General features: G+C 38.5%; 1 protein-coding gene across 2 annotated transcripts in view; it reads right to left on the reverse strand.

The window, feature by feature from the left end:
• The window catches only part of DOK7 (docking protein 7), a 117,172-nt gene that overhangs the window by 50,037 nt on the left and 49,875 nt on the right, over positions 1 to 17,260 (reverse strand). The window contains exons 9-13 of one of the 2 annotated variants that reach the window (XM_082050742.1): positions 8,977 to 9,045; positions 7,826 to 7,897; positions 4,700 to 4,852; positions 2,864 to 3,037; positions 1,356 to 1,433 (exon numbers count right to left, since the gene is read on the reverse strand). In XM_082050742.1, coding sequence (XP_081906868.1) covers positions 2,901 to 3,037; positions 4,700 to 4,852; positions 7,826 to 7,897; positions 8,977 to 9,045 — 431 coding nt within the window. In that variant the 3' untranslated portion in view covers positions 1,356 to 1,433; positions 2,864 to 2,900. Of the gene's footprint in view, positions 1 to 1,355; positions 3,038 to 4,699; positions 4,853 to 7,825; positions 7,898 to 8,976; positions 9,046 to 17,260 lie in introns of both variants that reach the window. The other variant, XM_082050743.1, reaches the window with a different exon arrangement.

Genomic DNA, 17,260 nt, shown 5'->3' on the forward strand with positions numbered 1-17,260 from the left:
AGCCTAGTTTTCCAAGCTGCAGTAATTTACAGCTGCACGTACAGCAGAGAGGAAAACGAGGAATTTTTCCAAGCTATTTGCTAAAAACAACTCTTGGGGCTGATTTTCACACACATTTAGATGCCTAAAGACACCTACTGGCATTTTCCATGACTAGTTGGCAGCGAGCTATTCAATCCCAGACAGCTATTTGCATTGCTGGGCAATTAAATGCCTCCAATCTCCAGCCCCGCATCCTGCAGCACTTGTTAACTTGGAGAAATTCCATCACCCAAATGCTTGCATATAAAAATGTTCCATATCAGCTTATGAACGACACCATAAAATGCACAGAAGTAGTAGTTACATGTTGCAGTAACCTACTGAGTAGGATATCGGATGTAAAGAGGTACATACACAACGCACTAATGGTTATGCCCAAGCAACGCACTTGCTGACAGCGTGTTTTCTCACCACTGAGAGCACTTCTGCCATGTTAAAGTGCTTCAAGAACATCTTACAGAAGTATCAGCCACATCACATCGTTTTGTTCTTCTGATAATTAATTCTTCATACTCCTGGTCAGGGCAGGAGGACACCTGACCATAGAAGAAAGCTAAATCAAAAATTATCAAAGTCTTCATTTGTACCAGCAGATGTTATGAATCACATTGACCTCCAAACATGTGGGAGATATTTTGGGTTTTTTTTGCAAAGAGCTCTGAATCTGGAGTCATCGCAAACCACATTCTAGATCGCTTATGCACAAGTTTTATGCAAGGCATATGAATAAACCCCTAACTATCGTACATTAACAGTGGTACTAGAGTTAACCCGTGGCAGCTACACAGTGGGCCCAGGCCTGCTCATAGGATTATGGTTTGACTTGTGCTTTCCTAAGGTCAGAACTGGAAACTGAAGCCACATTGTTTTATTTCTTTTGGAAAAAGACTTCCTGTGAGCTCCTGTTGTTCAAATGAGGAAACTAGTTTCTTAACGGGTTGTGAGGCAATAAGGATCTGTTCAGTTAAATAAATCTGGTCCCAGAAACTGTAAGAAAGTCCAGGCTATTCCAGTTATACTGAATAAGTGTTTACAAAGCAGATCACCACTGTCTGTTTGTCAAATAATAATAATAATAAAAAAAATTGTTTAAACTGAGAATGTCATAACAAGTATTTTTCTTTTCCCTTCAGAAATATGGCAGGCTGATAAACAGAGAAGTACATCTTAGCGCAGGACAGATGACAATGCCAATTGTCAACTCTCAGACACATTGTTATTTATTTGAGAGATTTCTGATATTTTACATTATTGCTGAGGCTACATTCAAGTAAATTTATAAGTCAAATTTTGCCTCAGAAACAAACACCCACCTCTCCTTCTGAGTCACTTAGTGAAATCCCCTCACTGGCACAAAACTTCCACTCACCAATATGAATTACAACGCAAACCTGAAAAACAGAACTGGGCTGTGATATTTTGTCTTAAGAGGACACAGTCAAAAATCATAATACCCAAGATTTCACTCCTGATATAACTTCTGGGAGCCAAAGCTGATGTGTTATTGCAGGCTAAGATTTTGTTCTCTTCATAAGTACACTGCTTTGTTACTGCAGTAACATTTTATTTAAATAACACTTTGTATCGGGACAAATACACAGAACACAAGAATTACATAGACAATGCAACAGAAACTACGTCAAGTTTTAAATTGTACAATCTCACTGTACAAAAGCAAGAAGTCAAAGACTTTTGGATAAACCTATATTACAATAGAACATCTGTTGTGCCTCAATTCTGTAGCATCTCTGAAAACATCATCCTTTTACACAGAACTGATTTTATGCTATTTAGGGACAGCAGAGATTTATTCAATGAACTATTTACATTCAAGGTAGATGATCTGCTTTTGATGATGGTTTACATTGGGAATAGTTTTTAAGATGTAAATAAAGGACTCAATTTTCAAAACTGAATGTTTCTTTAGAATACCTTGATTTTAAGATATCCTGCATGAGAAACCTGACACCTGGTTTGCCAAGTGATACATATGTTCAACTCCAGGAAAAGTGCTAATAATTACAGGTACTCAGCAACTATGAAATGAGCTATGGTTTGACACAGGGTTTCTAAGAACAGAAGCACCCAAAATGTCCCTTCACATTACTTTGGTTTATAGACATAATTAAATAAAGTAACTTGTTTGTGTGTGCTCTTGTCTGTATGCATACACCTATGCATCCCTGACGCTGCAGCTTTAAATCTGAGCAACTTTAGCCAAAGCTAAAGAACTCTTGGTGAGTTATAAAACTGAATTACCCATAGGTAAAGTTAAGCATGTCCATAAATAAGCATATAAATTGAAAAAAATTGTGCCTGCAAAAAAATCAGGCATGAATGTTCTTGCTTTTGTAAGAGTCCATTAATATATTAATAGAGGCTTTACATATTTTATACACTCAGATATATACATATATTTTATCAGTAATGTGTGCTTACATACATACGCACAAATGCGAACATATGTGTACTCTTACAATGCACACACTCGCATTCCCTTATCCGCACACATTCAAATTCTTCATTTTTAAAGAAAATGCCACCATTTAATAAAAACTGGAATTAGTTCCAGTTTCTCCAGGATTTTAGAATTATGGAAAAAGGTAACTTACATCTGTCATTGCATATGGAAAAAAAGAAAAAATCAGAACTTTACAACCAAATTAAAATAGAAAGACCACACACACTCTTCATGCTACCAGCTTTCCAATCAGGAATCAAGATATTGGAATGAATCTGGCATAGGTGCAGTAAGTAATGGCAGCTTCTTGCATGAGTATTTTGAAAATAAACGCGAATCTTTTGGAAGAGAAATTAGTACCAGTTTATGGTGAGCAAAAAGTTCTTTCCTAAACAGGTCACTGCTGAGCCCCTTTCTTCTTCTGCTCGAGCTCCTGCAGGCGTTCCTCCCGGCACTGGGCGTGCTGTGTCCCCACTTTGTGGGCTGTCTCGGTGGCTGCAATGTCAATCTGTGCATATCGGGATGATCCACTCCCTGAAATACCAAATGAAACCATGTAAAAGGCTTCACCCCTCACATATTCCTGGGTAAAATTGACCTAGGGTTAAGCTATTGAGACACTTCTTCTATAGATTTCCTAGATGATCTTGGTCTAATCTTAAAGCAAGCTCTATAAATGGAGTAAGATGATAACCACAACTGGGAAAAAAAACAAATAAAACCCTCAAAAGCTTTTTTACCTCCATATTTTGGCTATCTGGTTTTCTTCAAGTAAGCAAATGAACCACATGTATTTCTGCCCAGGTTTGAGTCTCCACCTCTACTCTTCCTGGTAGAAGACAAAACTGAATTCAGCTCTCCCATTTCTGGGAGGCTTCATCAGCAAGCTACTAGTAAGTAAATGAATAGCACCTGGTATTTGTAAAGCAAGCACCATTGGTAGGGCAGTTGGCAGGGATTCTTCTTTGTGTGGAATAGGTGCTCTGAAGGTTTACCAGATCAACCACCTTCAGCCTTAGGCAGAATGACAATTTAACCCAATAATTAGCAATAAGGGAGATTAAAGCTGCTCAATGTGTTTGAGAGCAGAACAGGTCTGTCTAGGCAAAGGTACAACTCTGGAGGCTGGATAAACTTTAGTATGGCAAAATAAAATATTCATGGACATTAGAGGCACCTTCAGTTATTCAAGTTGAGCACAGGAGGGCGGTTGACTTTTAAGAAACTATGTCTTAATGCGTTGGTTCACTGTCTTTAAAAAGAAGATAAACCACCACTTTTATATCTCAACAGGATGTTGTACGGAGAACTACATTAAAGTCTGGGAGAACCTTAGAATTATTTAACTAGAGCCATATAAAGAACCAAAGGGGAAAACACTAGCATTTCAAAGTTAATAAAACTTGCTGAAATTAAAAGTATATTAATTAAAATCTCAGTAGCTGAAAACTATACATGGAAAACACATTAATACCAAATGTGAGCAGTTAAATGGCAGATGCTGATTAGAGGTTTTCTGTAAGGAAGGATGCATCTCCAAATGATAATACATGATAGCTATGATGCATGTTTATGTGCTAATTGTCCATTAAGAATTAGAAATAAAATACCTAGATCCAGACAAAAAAAACTAAAAAAAAAATAAAAATTAAAAAAAAAAAAAAAAAAAAAAAACAAAAAAACAAAAAACCACAAACAAATAATTGCACTGCTTTCCTCTCTGTAGCACTTTCACACATCCTCATGGATAGAACAGATAGAACACTTTGTTCTATTCTCAAGCATCTGCTGCATGACTCCAGAGTCAGTGTCTTCAGGAGCAAGCCCCGTACACCTACACCCACAGCCCTGTTTCTGAAGCCAACCAAGGCCAATTAAGTAAGTGTAGTCCTAATATGTGTGATGAAAACCTTGAGAACACAAATCAAGTCCCTCTGTCAGACTCCATAGACATGGAAATGTTCGCTTTAGGAGGAGTGCATATACAATGCACCTGTCAGAAGGATGCAACATCTTATAGAGCCTCATTACTCAAAAATCTTTTCCAAAAGAGTCGTCAGTTCCAAGAACTGACTCACAAATGTACCAGGGTTCAACTCCTCTGTTAGCAAGAGCCTATGGGTAGACAAGAAACTGAGATTCCCACTAGAGTTCGCATTTCCTTTGCTGTTTCAATGGTACTGTAGACTTCCTTACCTCTTATGCTTGTGCTAGGTTCTTGAAGTTCCAGTTCCATGTAATGAAGTTGTTTTTTGGAAGTAGGGCTAACAGGAATATTCACATAGGTGGCTGTCTCGCTGTGGGGTCGATCTGATGCAGGAACATCACCTGAATAACCTACTGCTCCTTCTAAAATAAGTAACACATTATTAGAGACACTGTTGGCAGTGACCAACAATGCATTTCATAAAAACACGATGTTCCATCAAATGTTCTCAAAGCAAACATTCAGCGGCAACAACTCAGCTTGCCAAACAGTACATTCCTCAGTAGTAGGTGGGACATGTGAAGACAAAGGCTTCTACAGAAAAGACTCAGAGTCTGATCAAGTCAGGATCTGCGCAGAAGACCACAGACCACAGCGAGTGAGCTCACTTTGTTGTGACAGAAAGTGAACACTGTGCAGGAATTATCAAACAGAAGCAACATGTGCAACACTCCCTCACAAGGCTTTCAGCTCTAACACAGGTTAGTAAAGCTTTATATGAAGCAATCTGTTCTGGGAAGATGTGAACTATTATATCATCTGCAAGAATAAAGGTCAAGAATTATGTCCTCACAACAGGGACTGAAGAACTGTTTAAAGCAAGGAGAAGGCTTCCCTGTAATGAGTTGAAAAAGACAGGAACAATGCCAAGTGGGGACAGACCAAGTAATAAAAGACTTCAATTGCAGGAAAAAAGTAGCAAATTAGACAGTGGGAAAACCTTTCTAATAGTGAAGATCACAAGAACACTAGAGGAAATCTCACAGAGGCTGAACAATTTCTGTATCTAGAAATTTCTAAAAAAGAGATGGACTAACACCTACCAGGAAACAGTTCTCTATAAAGTGATTCCGACTTAAAGACAACTTTTTTTGTCTACTGGAAGAATTCTCAAGACTTCTTCTAGCCTGACTTTCAATTATTCTAAACTTATCAGAAGTGAAACTAAGAGAGAATGTGGAAGCTGAATGTTCCATTCACTGGCCAACCAGGCATTTCAGCCTTCAACTCGTTCCTGACATCAGATACCTAGATCTAGATCTTTTGATCCATGAATGCCAAGAGACTTATCAGGATTGACTGGGCTACAGGAGACCCAAATATGCACCTGTATTCCTCCTGTGCTTGGACAAGTCTTTGAGTCACATTCTCATTGTCCTGCTCAGCAGGTTAGCAATCACCTGCCTGTCCAGTCCAGTTGAAGTTCTTTCCCTTAAATACTTTCTGCTGTTAAGTCAATTGACACAGAGGAGTGCAGAGGAAAAATCATATCACTTCCAGGTTCCCCCATTCCCTTTCCTTGTCTCTGCATAAACCTCCTATCAAAACTTTATTTGTCCAAATCACTGCTTTGCTTTTCTGCTTATTCAGACACTGTCGAGATGTGAATGAAAAGGCAGTAGGTGATCAAAAGTTTTTAGAGGCCGGGAGAGAATTACTTCTTATATCCAACTAACAGCACCGGTGAATAACCATTAAGGGGAACTTTTTCTTCTTCTCAGGCTGTGTTATGAATAGCAGAGATAGCTCATACAAAGTCAGGCAACAGTAAGAGTTGTCAGAGGCTACAGCAGGTTCCAGGATAATGGAATATCTCCAGGATTAAGCTATTTAAATCAGAGGAGTCTGCCAGGCAATCCAAAATCTTTAAAGCCAGAAAAGTCAGCCCATTTTCTGCCAGATTTTCATAAAGAAAACACAGGAACATCTATGGCATAACTGAACATCTTTCTGACCATCAGACTTCAAGTCGTTGTTCCAAAACCAGGTGTCAGGAAAAAAATGAAATTTCTATATCTTCATCAAATGTCATTCTCAGAAATCATCCTCGATAGTTCTTTAAAGTATTTCAAAGAAATTTGGCCTGACTGTGCTAACAGGGATTCGGCAGAACCATAGCATTAAAAACCTGCATCCCAAATAGTTAAAATTGTAAGCAAATTACGGTCTTAAGGACTAACACAGAGTCATGAATAGTCATGAAGGAAAAGATAATTTTTGAAGTCTTTCTATACACTGTTCAAGTGAAGTCTCCTCAAAGCTCGCTAGCATGAAAACTAGCACATTTCTCTCCAGACCTACATAGTTGAAAGGTTTCAGGAAGCTGAATGTCATACCTGATGCAGACAAGCCAAGTGACTTTCCTGAGAACTAAAACAACACACATGGAGAAAAATAAATTAGTTGGTAGGGCTTTGTGCAAGAAAAGCAAAAGAAACACACAGAACAAAGTAATCCCTGTCAACAAATATTCTTCTCAAAGGACAAAAAAACAAAGTTGGGCAAACTAGAGTGGAAGGAAAAGTCTTCTGTTGTTTAGTCTGTGCTTTCTTAATAGAAACTGCTTTCTTTGTAAACATAGAAATACTTGGCTTTTCATTTTTCCTTCAAATTAAAAGAAAAACCCAACTCATTAGACAATAAAAACTGGCTTATGTTTGTTTGAAGAGAAAGGTTTATTTGAAAAGCACAAGACAGTCAAAAGCTCCTCCTAAGAAAACAGGCACACACATAGAGCCATCGACAGAGGCAGAGCTTTCAGCCATCCTTTCTGGGTGGGCAAAGGGAGAATATGCTTACAAACGGGATCAGAGGATCAGTATCTGAGATCATTATGAAGGGAGAATTTGGGAGAAAACCAGACCAAAATACACAGTTACAACTCAGAGACATCTGAAAGAATTGGCAGAATATCATGACTGCTTGAGGAGAAAGGGAAGAAAAAAATACAGTTAAGCAAATAACAGGAGAAGAGTAAAAGAGAAAGTGCAGTGGCATTGAAATGAGAATACAAAGAAAGGGAAAGATAGTATGACTGGGGAAGAAAGAAGAGAATGATATTTGAAACTGGTTTCAGCCTTTCTTTCAGCAAGTGCTAGCTATTCATATTTTTTGTCCTATGTAGGCACCATTTTCAGAAATGTGTGATAAATAATGCAGAAAGAAAATCAACACCATAAACACAGCCCTGAGATAAGTGTGTGAGCATTCATGTAAAGCTGACACGTTCAAATGGAAAAAAATACCTCAAAAAGAAATGTTTAGAAGAGATCACAACCATAAATAGGAGATGTTAGTGTCCTCTTGTGCAGCTGGCTGCAATGACTTGTACTCACCAGGTTCCTCAGGGTTGGTAAGAGTTCCAGATTCTGCAGGAAGTGTCAGCATCTCATAACCACCTTTAGGACCTAGAATACAGAAGCACCATCAAAAGCTTTGGAGTTAGGAATTTGCACAATGAAAGAAAATCATATGATTTTCTGGTTCCGATTTGTAACCTCCTAATCTGAATAATCACACTGAAAAATCTCAGAAAGTATAAAGAGTGGCTAGTGCTGACCTTTCTGTGGTGGTGATGCCAGCGTTATCTAATGGGTTCAACAGCAAGGAAATAAATGTTGGGACATTTTTGCAAGTATTCACACTGAAGGCCACTGAAGGCAACAGTGTATTTTGCTATACATCGATGTTGGAGCAAAGCCACCTTGAATGTATGAATCAGGGAAAAGTGTGTGGGTGATCTTGGGAGCATCTGGAAGACTCTTTTTAAAATTCCACCTCCAGCATGATGGCGAACTTCTTGATTTCTGACAAATCTCTGCAGAGAATGCTTAAACTAGCCCTTCCAAAGACAGCTTTGCTTTCCACACACAAACCATGATCTTTGCAAGAAACCAGGCTGCACAACATCATCAGTTCTTCCAGAGGCCTAAGCTGAAAAAAAGACGTCCAGGTTCCCTCATGATCTCAGACTCCACCCCAGTTAAAACAAGGCAAGTAAAAATGCTATACTCACAGAATGAACATATTTGGATTCATTTTTAACGACAAAAACTCATAATTTTATCTGCTGGTGTTTTTTCTTTCTCCATTATACTGTAGAAGTACCTTTAAATGTGATGGTTTGGGGTTTTTTTTTCACACCATATAATTTCTAGCGTACACGATTTCTTATGGCCTGAGGTGGGTTTTTCTGGTGGGTGCCCTTTGTTAAGGTGCTGGCAGCATTTTACTGCTGTAAATGAGATTTCTGCCTATGCTGTGACACTTATCTCATCTGTCACTGCCTCTTCTAAACTTATCCCATCTGTCAATGTCTTTTTAACAAAAACCCTGCAAAGCAAAAAACCCAAAGAAATACGTAAGCCTTACAATAGGGAATTAAGCCATACATTACCTTTAACATTTTCTGAAGTTTAAAATCATTTAAGTTTAAATTAATTTAAATTCACATGCACACACATACCTCATAACCACTTATACCTACCAGCTTGGAGACTGTGCCCTCTGTGTACTTTCAAAGACCCAGAAGCTGCCATGACAGAAGCACCACCTGCTTTCAAAGAGAGGTATTCACATTAAATCTAAATACCTCTTGCTATTATTAGATACATGCTGTGCATCAGCATTTTAGTAGATGCTTCTGAAACATCAAGAAAAAAAAAATGAATAGGAATTACAAATCATTGTTCTTCATTTAAGCAATATACCTTTTTTTTTTCCCCCTAAATTCTTTATCCCGAGATTGAAGCATTATAATCTAATTTTGATGTTTTCTTTCTTTAGAAAGAAAGAATACCTTCTACAAAACTTCAGGATACTGGCCTCCCTGTTTGTGGAGAGTACTACCTTACTCACAGAGACAGTTGTCTTGAACTGAGGAGTAAAATGGCAATGAACACTGAGTAGGTAGTTGCCTTTCCAATCCATAACATAGCTTTGGCATCCACAAAGTTTGAAGTATTCATTAAAATCTCATCAGATTGGATTATTGAGTTAATGGGAAGAACTGTATCACACTTCAGTAGTCCACTGTCCAGTTTTAGACATGCCTACAGAAACAGGGGCAGGGTAAAGGGTAGGCGAAGGATTTAGCTTCCATGGGGTTGCAATCCAGGTCATAGCTCGTTCTTGTGAAATACAAGTGTTACAGCCAGGAAAGCTTTACCAAGGACACGTCAGATGGCACAGTCGAGTCTCCTTTCCCCAGCCCTATGCAGATCAGCAGATGCTGTCTCACGTACGGCATTAGATAATGGAAGTTTGAGGAAACAAGAGTTAACAATTCAGAAAACCGCAGAACAGACCAGTCGGTAGATAAGGAATTCGCTGGTCACACTCAAAGAGCTGTGGTCAACAGCTCTATGTCCAGGTGGAGTGGCATTCCTCAGAGGCCAGTGGTGGTACTGATGCTGTTCAACATATTTTGTCTGCAACATGGACAGTGGGATTGAGTGACCCCTCAGCAAGTTTGCCTGTGACACCAAGCTGAGTGGTGCAGTCGACACACTGGGGGGAAGGGCCGCCATTCAGAGGGACCTTGACAGCCTTGAGAGGTGGACTCGTGTGAACTTCATGAAGTTCAACAAGGACAAGTGCAATGCCCTGCATGTGGGTCAGAGCAATCCCAAGAACAAACACAGTCTGGGCAAAGAATGGCTTGAGAGCAGCCCTGAGGAGAAGAACTTGGGGGCCTTGGTTGATGAGAAGCTCAACATGACCCCCAATGTACACTTGCAGCCAAGAAAACTGACCATATCCTGCACTGCATCAAAGGAAGTATGACCAACAGGTCAATGGAGGTGATCTCCCCTTCTACTCTGCGCTTGTGAGACTCCACCTGCAGGCAGTTCAGCTCTGGGGCTGCCAACATAAGGACATGGACTGTTGGAGCAAGTCCAGAGGAGGCCACAGAGATGATCAGAGGGCTGGAGCACGTCTCTGATGAAGACAGGCCGAGTTGGCGTTGTTCAGCCTACGGAAGAGGAGGCTCTAGGGAGATCTTACAGCAGGCTTCCAGTACCTCAAGGGGACCTACGAGAAAGCTGGAGAGGGCCATTTTATGAGAGCTTGTAGTGACAGGACAAGGAGTAATGACTTTAAACTGAAAGAGGGTGGACTTAGATTAGATATAAGGAAGAAATTCTTCACCCTGATGGTAATGAGATGCTGGAAAAGGCTGCCCAGAGAAGCTGTGGATGCCCCATCCCTGGAAGTGTTCAAGAGCAGGCTGGACAAGGCTTTGAGTAACCTGGTCAAGCGGAAGGTGTCCCTACCCATGGCAGAGGAGTTGAGACTAGATGATCTTTAAGGTCACTTTCAAACTAAGACATTCTAGATTTCTGTGATTCTATGGTTTAGTGGGATTGGGAGTGTTAGTTTCACAGTTAAGCTCAATGATCTCAGAGGTCTTTTCTAAATGATTCTATGATTCTGTGTGGTGTGGTTTGTCTACAAACACACATCCCTTCTTTATTTACCCGGGAAACTAATCATCGTTATACCTACCTGTTTGGTTAGCATTGTCCCTATCCACCCATGAATGTCTTCTCTCTATTGGTGTCACCATGGGCACCAATGCAGCAGCATTTTTTTTCCTGATATGAATAATTTCAAGGGAACTTCTTGTGCAAGTAAATGGTACTCGACAGAAATAAGGTAGGAGGCTGAGCATATGAGCAACCCTGCCACTGGTGACAGGGCAGCTGTGCCATGTGCTGCTGGGTGTTGGGGATCAGGGGTAAAATTAACACTAAACTGGTGAATTGTCTCTGAGCAGGTGAGACACTTCTCTGCAAATTGTTTTTAAAATAGCATCCAAAAACTGTTGAGATTCTTACATGACATGAAAAAGCTCTGTAAGATAAATAGCAGCCTCGAATACCTAAGAAATCTGCAGGACCTAAGAGTCTAAAGAAAATGGTAACTTCTTAATTATTCCCCTGTATAAACTATACATTCATACGATTTTTTTCTAATTCTAATAATTTCCACACTTACAAAAATTATTCTTACACTTTCATAAAATAAATCTAAACAAAACCCACAGATTATTTAATTTAATGAGGAGAATTGATTAAAAGATAATAAATACCTATTTCAGAAGTGCACAACTGGCCTAAAACCTTTAGTTGTGAAGACTTTGTGTACACAAAACCAAATATCCATATAATACAGAGGTACATCAATTTTCAGGCACAGCATACTGAGAAAATGATTTTGTATTTTAACAAATGAGATCAGATTGTAGAATCTTGATATACTCTGGTGAGGACTTAACCACTAAAAATATTGTTTGAAATTTTATTTTTAACAAGATTGATGATAAAAATAAATGCAAAAATAGGACAGAAATTATGATGCCTTGGACTGATTTACTTATTTTACTTTTTCTCACCTCAGAGAATCCTGTCTGCATTATTAAGAATATCAGAATATGCTTTATGCAGCTGAAAGCCTTACCTTAATTTGAAGATTGTACCTTTACACTAATTGCAGCTTCATTACAAAATTGGTGTGGGGTATTTTTCTCCCTCAAAAACTTAATGTAATTCAATAGAAATCACTCCACAGGAAACAGGGATTACAGCCCACTTATGGTCAAGTTGAAGTTTTCCCATTTGGAGCTGGTTTAAAAGAACTGTATTAATGCTTCAGGATTTGACCTGTTGCATTTTCCTCATTTTCAAATCTTGCACCTAACAAATATTTACATTGTCAAATCTCTCATGGAATTTTTTTTTAAGCTCTGAACTGAGTCATATAAAGACATGTCAACAGAGATCAACCTATATATTTTCTTCCTTCTTTATATCTACCATGTAAACTGGTTTGTTTCTTATTCATGAATCTTAGGATATTTTCTGCAAGAATGGAAAAATCAAAGTAGCAAGATGAATTTCTGAATGTATAAAGCATCCAGCAGGAGATGGACACTCCCTTCCATTGTTCTTTTTGTCTTATAAGGGATTGTTAAGAATAATTTTTCCAGTTTCCCCTGCCATCCAGTTCTGTGTCTTTGTTAAAACTGAGTGGCTCATCAAGAGAGTTATTTCTGTTCTACTTTCCTCAGTGTGTAAGAGGAAGAAGATATTCAAAATATGACAAAATGAAAATACACTGGAGAATATTTTGCATTCCTACATATGATTAGACTCAAAATGTCTGATGTAGCTCAATGAGGACAACCACCACTTGAAACATTTTTCTAACTTCATAGTCTTTTTTTTGTGCCAAGTCTTCAAAAATAAGCACAGTTTACAGGACATGTGCTACAAGAAAGAGCCATGAAAAAAGAAGAAGGGAAAGGGAAGGGAAAGGAAACTGAAATACATGCTATAAACTGAGCCCAGACACTTTACATTTTCGGATCCTGTCACCTATCATTACATGTGAATAGACATGTACAACACTGCACTGTATTTACCAAGCAAGCACTTCTTAATGCTCAGCCTTCACTTTGCCTTCATGGAGAAGGTCACAAACTCTGAAGGTTTGGGTTATTAAATTTCCTGACAAGGAGTCAGGACGGAAGAAAACACTATGATCTACCATAAATTCTTGCTTCTTGTTGAATTAAAACTACATTTATTATGAAGTACTTCGATCCACTCAGCCAAGCAACTTTTCCATCTCCTCCGAAGAGAGATACCTTGCTTAAGAGAGCATCCAAAGGCTGGAGATACTGATTGACAGGTGAAATACTGCAAGTACGCTAGGAGGTTTTTTCATGAAAATGTAATAATAGGCTTCCTAGTGCTGTATGATTGTCATATAAAACTTCTGTAAGTTTGTTACTCTTCAGTTTTCAAAGTGATTTCATATATTTTCTGCCAATCAAATGGCATTATCTGCAATACAAAAAAGCTGAAGAGGATGCTTAAAAACGCTTACTTGGTCTACAGATTTCACCATATTCAGAAATGCCTCCTGACTCTCTAACAGTCAACTTTGGAAGTGGAAAAATCACTCAAAATTAGGAATGGATTCCAGCACAGTGACTGTTCAAATATTGCTCCACAAAGATGTTCAGTGTGTCCAAAAGAATCACAGATGATCAAACTACCTCTTGCTATTATTTATCCTCCCTTGCTGTAGGGCCATTCTAGCCCAGCATCTCATCCTTAAAAATGTAAAAGTGTTAAGCTAGAATCATTACCATTTTCATGTACCAGCAAACTCAGTGTCTGTTTTTTGAAAAATATAACTTCAAAGATACTTTACATATATTTGCTCCAAAAATCTTGATGCATCTGAAGCTCAGTATCTATTTCAGCCAAGAATGAAGGTCACATAATGTGTTTCCTTAACAGCTGAAATAATCACTTTTTTTTCCTCCACCTGCAAGGCCCCAATTGATTCTGAGAGTCACTAAGACCAAGGTTTAGCTTGAAAATGAAATACGTATTTTAATCATCTGAGCTCCTATTTTTCTTCCCCTACAGAATTATTTTGAGTGCACTTATAAAACAAAGCCCAATCAAGAAAACACATGTCATGTTATGCATTATGGCAGTGTTTTATTGATCAGTTTCTCATTATAATAAGGCTCTTTTATTACAGTGTTTAGCCCTATCAGGTATGACATATTTATGATGGACACTGTCCAGCACACAGTCCTTTATTGGCTCAATAAAAGTATCATGGTGTACTTTGTCTCCCTACATCTGAAGAGCTGACAACACATTTCCTAAAAAAAGAAAAAAAATTGTGACTTATAAATTATTTTCAACCTAAGCAACAACAATGAACACAGTATGGCCCAGATTCTTCTTTCTCACTGTTCACAATTAATCCCTTGAAAGCTTACTCCTAAGCTTGAGACAGAAATATCAGGCTGCATAGATTCTCACTAAAAATGGTTAAAATGCATGAAAGAAAGCCTATTTTTCCATTAGAAAACCTAAGCTGTCAGACAGCTGAGTTTGTTTCCAGCACCCATCACCTGTTTATGCTTAATTTTATTCTTTGTTTCAATCTCTCTACCTTGACTCCCTACCTACCTAAGAACAATTTAATAGACATACAATATTCATAATCAGTGTTGAGCTGACATTTCAGCTAATTCCAATCCACGGCATTGTTTTATGTTTATTCTTTAACTAATTCTCTCAGAACATTTCCCATCAAGCATTGTGTAGGTTTGGTATTACAAGTAAAGGGGCTGTCAGATAACAAGAGTGTCTGTTGCGAAGCTGATGGATTTGCTCCTGTGAAATATGGAAAACATGGAACTGCACATACCAGAAAAAATAAATAAATTAAAAATAAAAAACAAATAAAGGAAACACAACTTCAGAGTCAAAAACTTAACAATATTTAAGTATGCTGCTTCCATGGGAGGATGTTTGTTAACTTATTTTCTCAGTCAGCTATTGACTTTTGTAGTGCCAGAGCCCGCGGCACAGAAGTACAGGGAGATCAGATCTGCCACTACAGATGTTTAATTTCGGTGTTGAAATGCTCAAGGTTGGATCTGGCTCCTGGGAATGCCCAGGCAATCCTGAGCTTCCCTGAGCTAATCGGAATGGACAAAGGTTTCTGAAATATGGAGCACAAAGCCTGTGTGAAATGCTTTCTCCAGGGACTGCAAAGGGTCCCCAAGCCCTTCTGCAAACCCATTCCAGCTCTCAGCTTCTCTAAATAGGAGCCTTGGGATTCAGCCTGCTCCATTCACTTGGAATGGGTGGCAACCAAGGACAGAGATAGTGGCATTTCTCCCACACGTAAAACAACATCATGGTTTAATCATCATTCATAAAACAAGGGAGCTGTGATGGAGCTCTACTCAAGTGAGAAAATCCAAATATTTTGAAGGAAAGCATGAAGACCTCATAAGTAAGGGCTGGAGGTTCCTATCTAAGCTGCTGCAATGAACTACCAAGTAGCACAAGATTTAAGTAATAGGCCTAAATCGCACCATAACTGTTAGGAAATACATTCTAAATGTAAGAATAGCAAGGAATTTCAGATGATTTAAGGTGGATTAAGGATTCTATTGCAGAACATGCTAAGCAGACTGTCTGACATGCCGTCAGACATACACACAGAAGTATATCCTAACCTCAGGGCAGAGGCTTGAGCTAGAGACAACACCTTCAGCTCTGTTTTTCCTACAGTACTTTGATTAGAGTAACAGAAAGGTAACCAAGATCATGACAAGCTCTTCAGCTCAGTGTTCTGTGAAGAAATGTGCTACCTTTTTGTTCCATCTCTCAACATTGAATGTGCTTCTCATTCATGGTCCCTTAATTCAAAACACATAAGCAGGTCGTCAGATCTCTGAAAATGTATCCGCTAGATCAGGCTACAAAATTTCTCAAGTGTTCATGAAAAATTCTATGTAAGTCCCACGAGAGCTTCTTAGACCAAATGTGCTGAACGTAGGTGCCTCCAGAATCCAGGAGGCTCAGAAATCAGGAGATCTGAATTACATTTTTGAACCTCTATTCTGTCATGGTATTTCAAGGTCCATTACAACCATGAATGTAGTCTACTACACCTAAGAGCAGGCACACCCACATCACACAGCTCCAAACAATCCCCCACCTTGACCTTCAGTACAAAGCTATGATAACAATGGGAGCACTTTGCCCCTACAAATGCAAGGAGTTTAATTCAGTCTTTCTAATCAAGCTTTATGAAGCTTTTTTATAACAAAGACAAACAAATTATTTAAATCATAATTAAATCATCCACTCCAACTTGTTTTTTTTCCACCTAGTAATACCATTCAGAATTGTTGCCACATTTATGAACATTTTTCAGCTTGCCATTAGAATTAGACACATTTCTCTGGAGTTGTTGAGTCTATTGCTCAGCATATATAACTAACAGTAAAAAGAGAATATCATCACCCACATTCACTACCAATAAACTGAAAAATATTTTATTATAAAAATTGATCCTGACTCTTTAACTCCATTTCTTGCTATAGAACTGTGGCATTCAAGAGCAAAAATACTGTACAGAACATATGGGCACCTTTAGCACTGGAAGAAGTGGGTTTGTATTCATACAGTGTATTTGAATGAAAATACAACACAATCCTTTCTGTGATAAAAAAATAAATGTGTTTATGAATAAGTGGACTGCTACACTAGCAAACATTATAGTTGTGTATTGGGTCACTGTACAATTGCTCATGCTAGTAGAGGTATCTTGTCACGTACATGTGCAAGACAGGTTTTGAAAGCAGTCACCTCAAATTAGTGTGCCTGTATGTCATAATCAACAATCGATTAAAAAATCATAATGGAGAAATATAGGTTCTAATGCTGTTCCTTTAGGCCAACAGAACTGTTTGAATTATGGCTCGGCACCAAGGAACCTTCAGTTAAAGGCTTGGATTAAACAAGACGGAACCAAAACATTTAAAAGCTACAACACTGTTTGGAAAGCTTTGCAACACCAGGGTCAATTATACTTGGCATGTTGACGTATATGCAAGACAATAGTTCAGAAGGAAATATCTGAGTATAATAATAATGGTACAATGAGACAGACAAAACACAGGTTTCTTTTGTATTCTGAAAAATAGAATTGTGTTGAAGAATAAAGTTCTACAGTTATATAACAAGACCGAGAGATGAAACCCCACCAAGACAGACAGAAACTTCATCTATTGGCTTTAGATGCTGCATCTGCCTAAAGCATTTTATACTTATTCTAACTAGTGTTCAGTTCTTTTCTTAAGTAATATTTTCCCAGTGTACCAGACATGAAAAGCCACTCAAGTTTTTTCAGTCTTCCCTCTTCCCTTTCTGTGAATC

Source organism: Streptopelia decaocto, assembly GCF_964273445.1.
Source record: "Streptopelia decaocto genome assembly, chromosome: 4".
Classification (NCBI taxonomy): Eukaryota; Metazoa; Chordata; class Aves; order Columbiformes; family Columbidae; genus Streptopelia; species Streptopelia decaocto.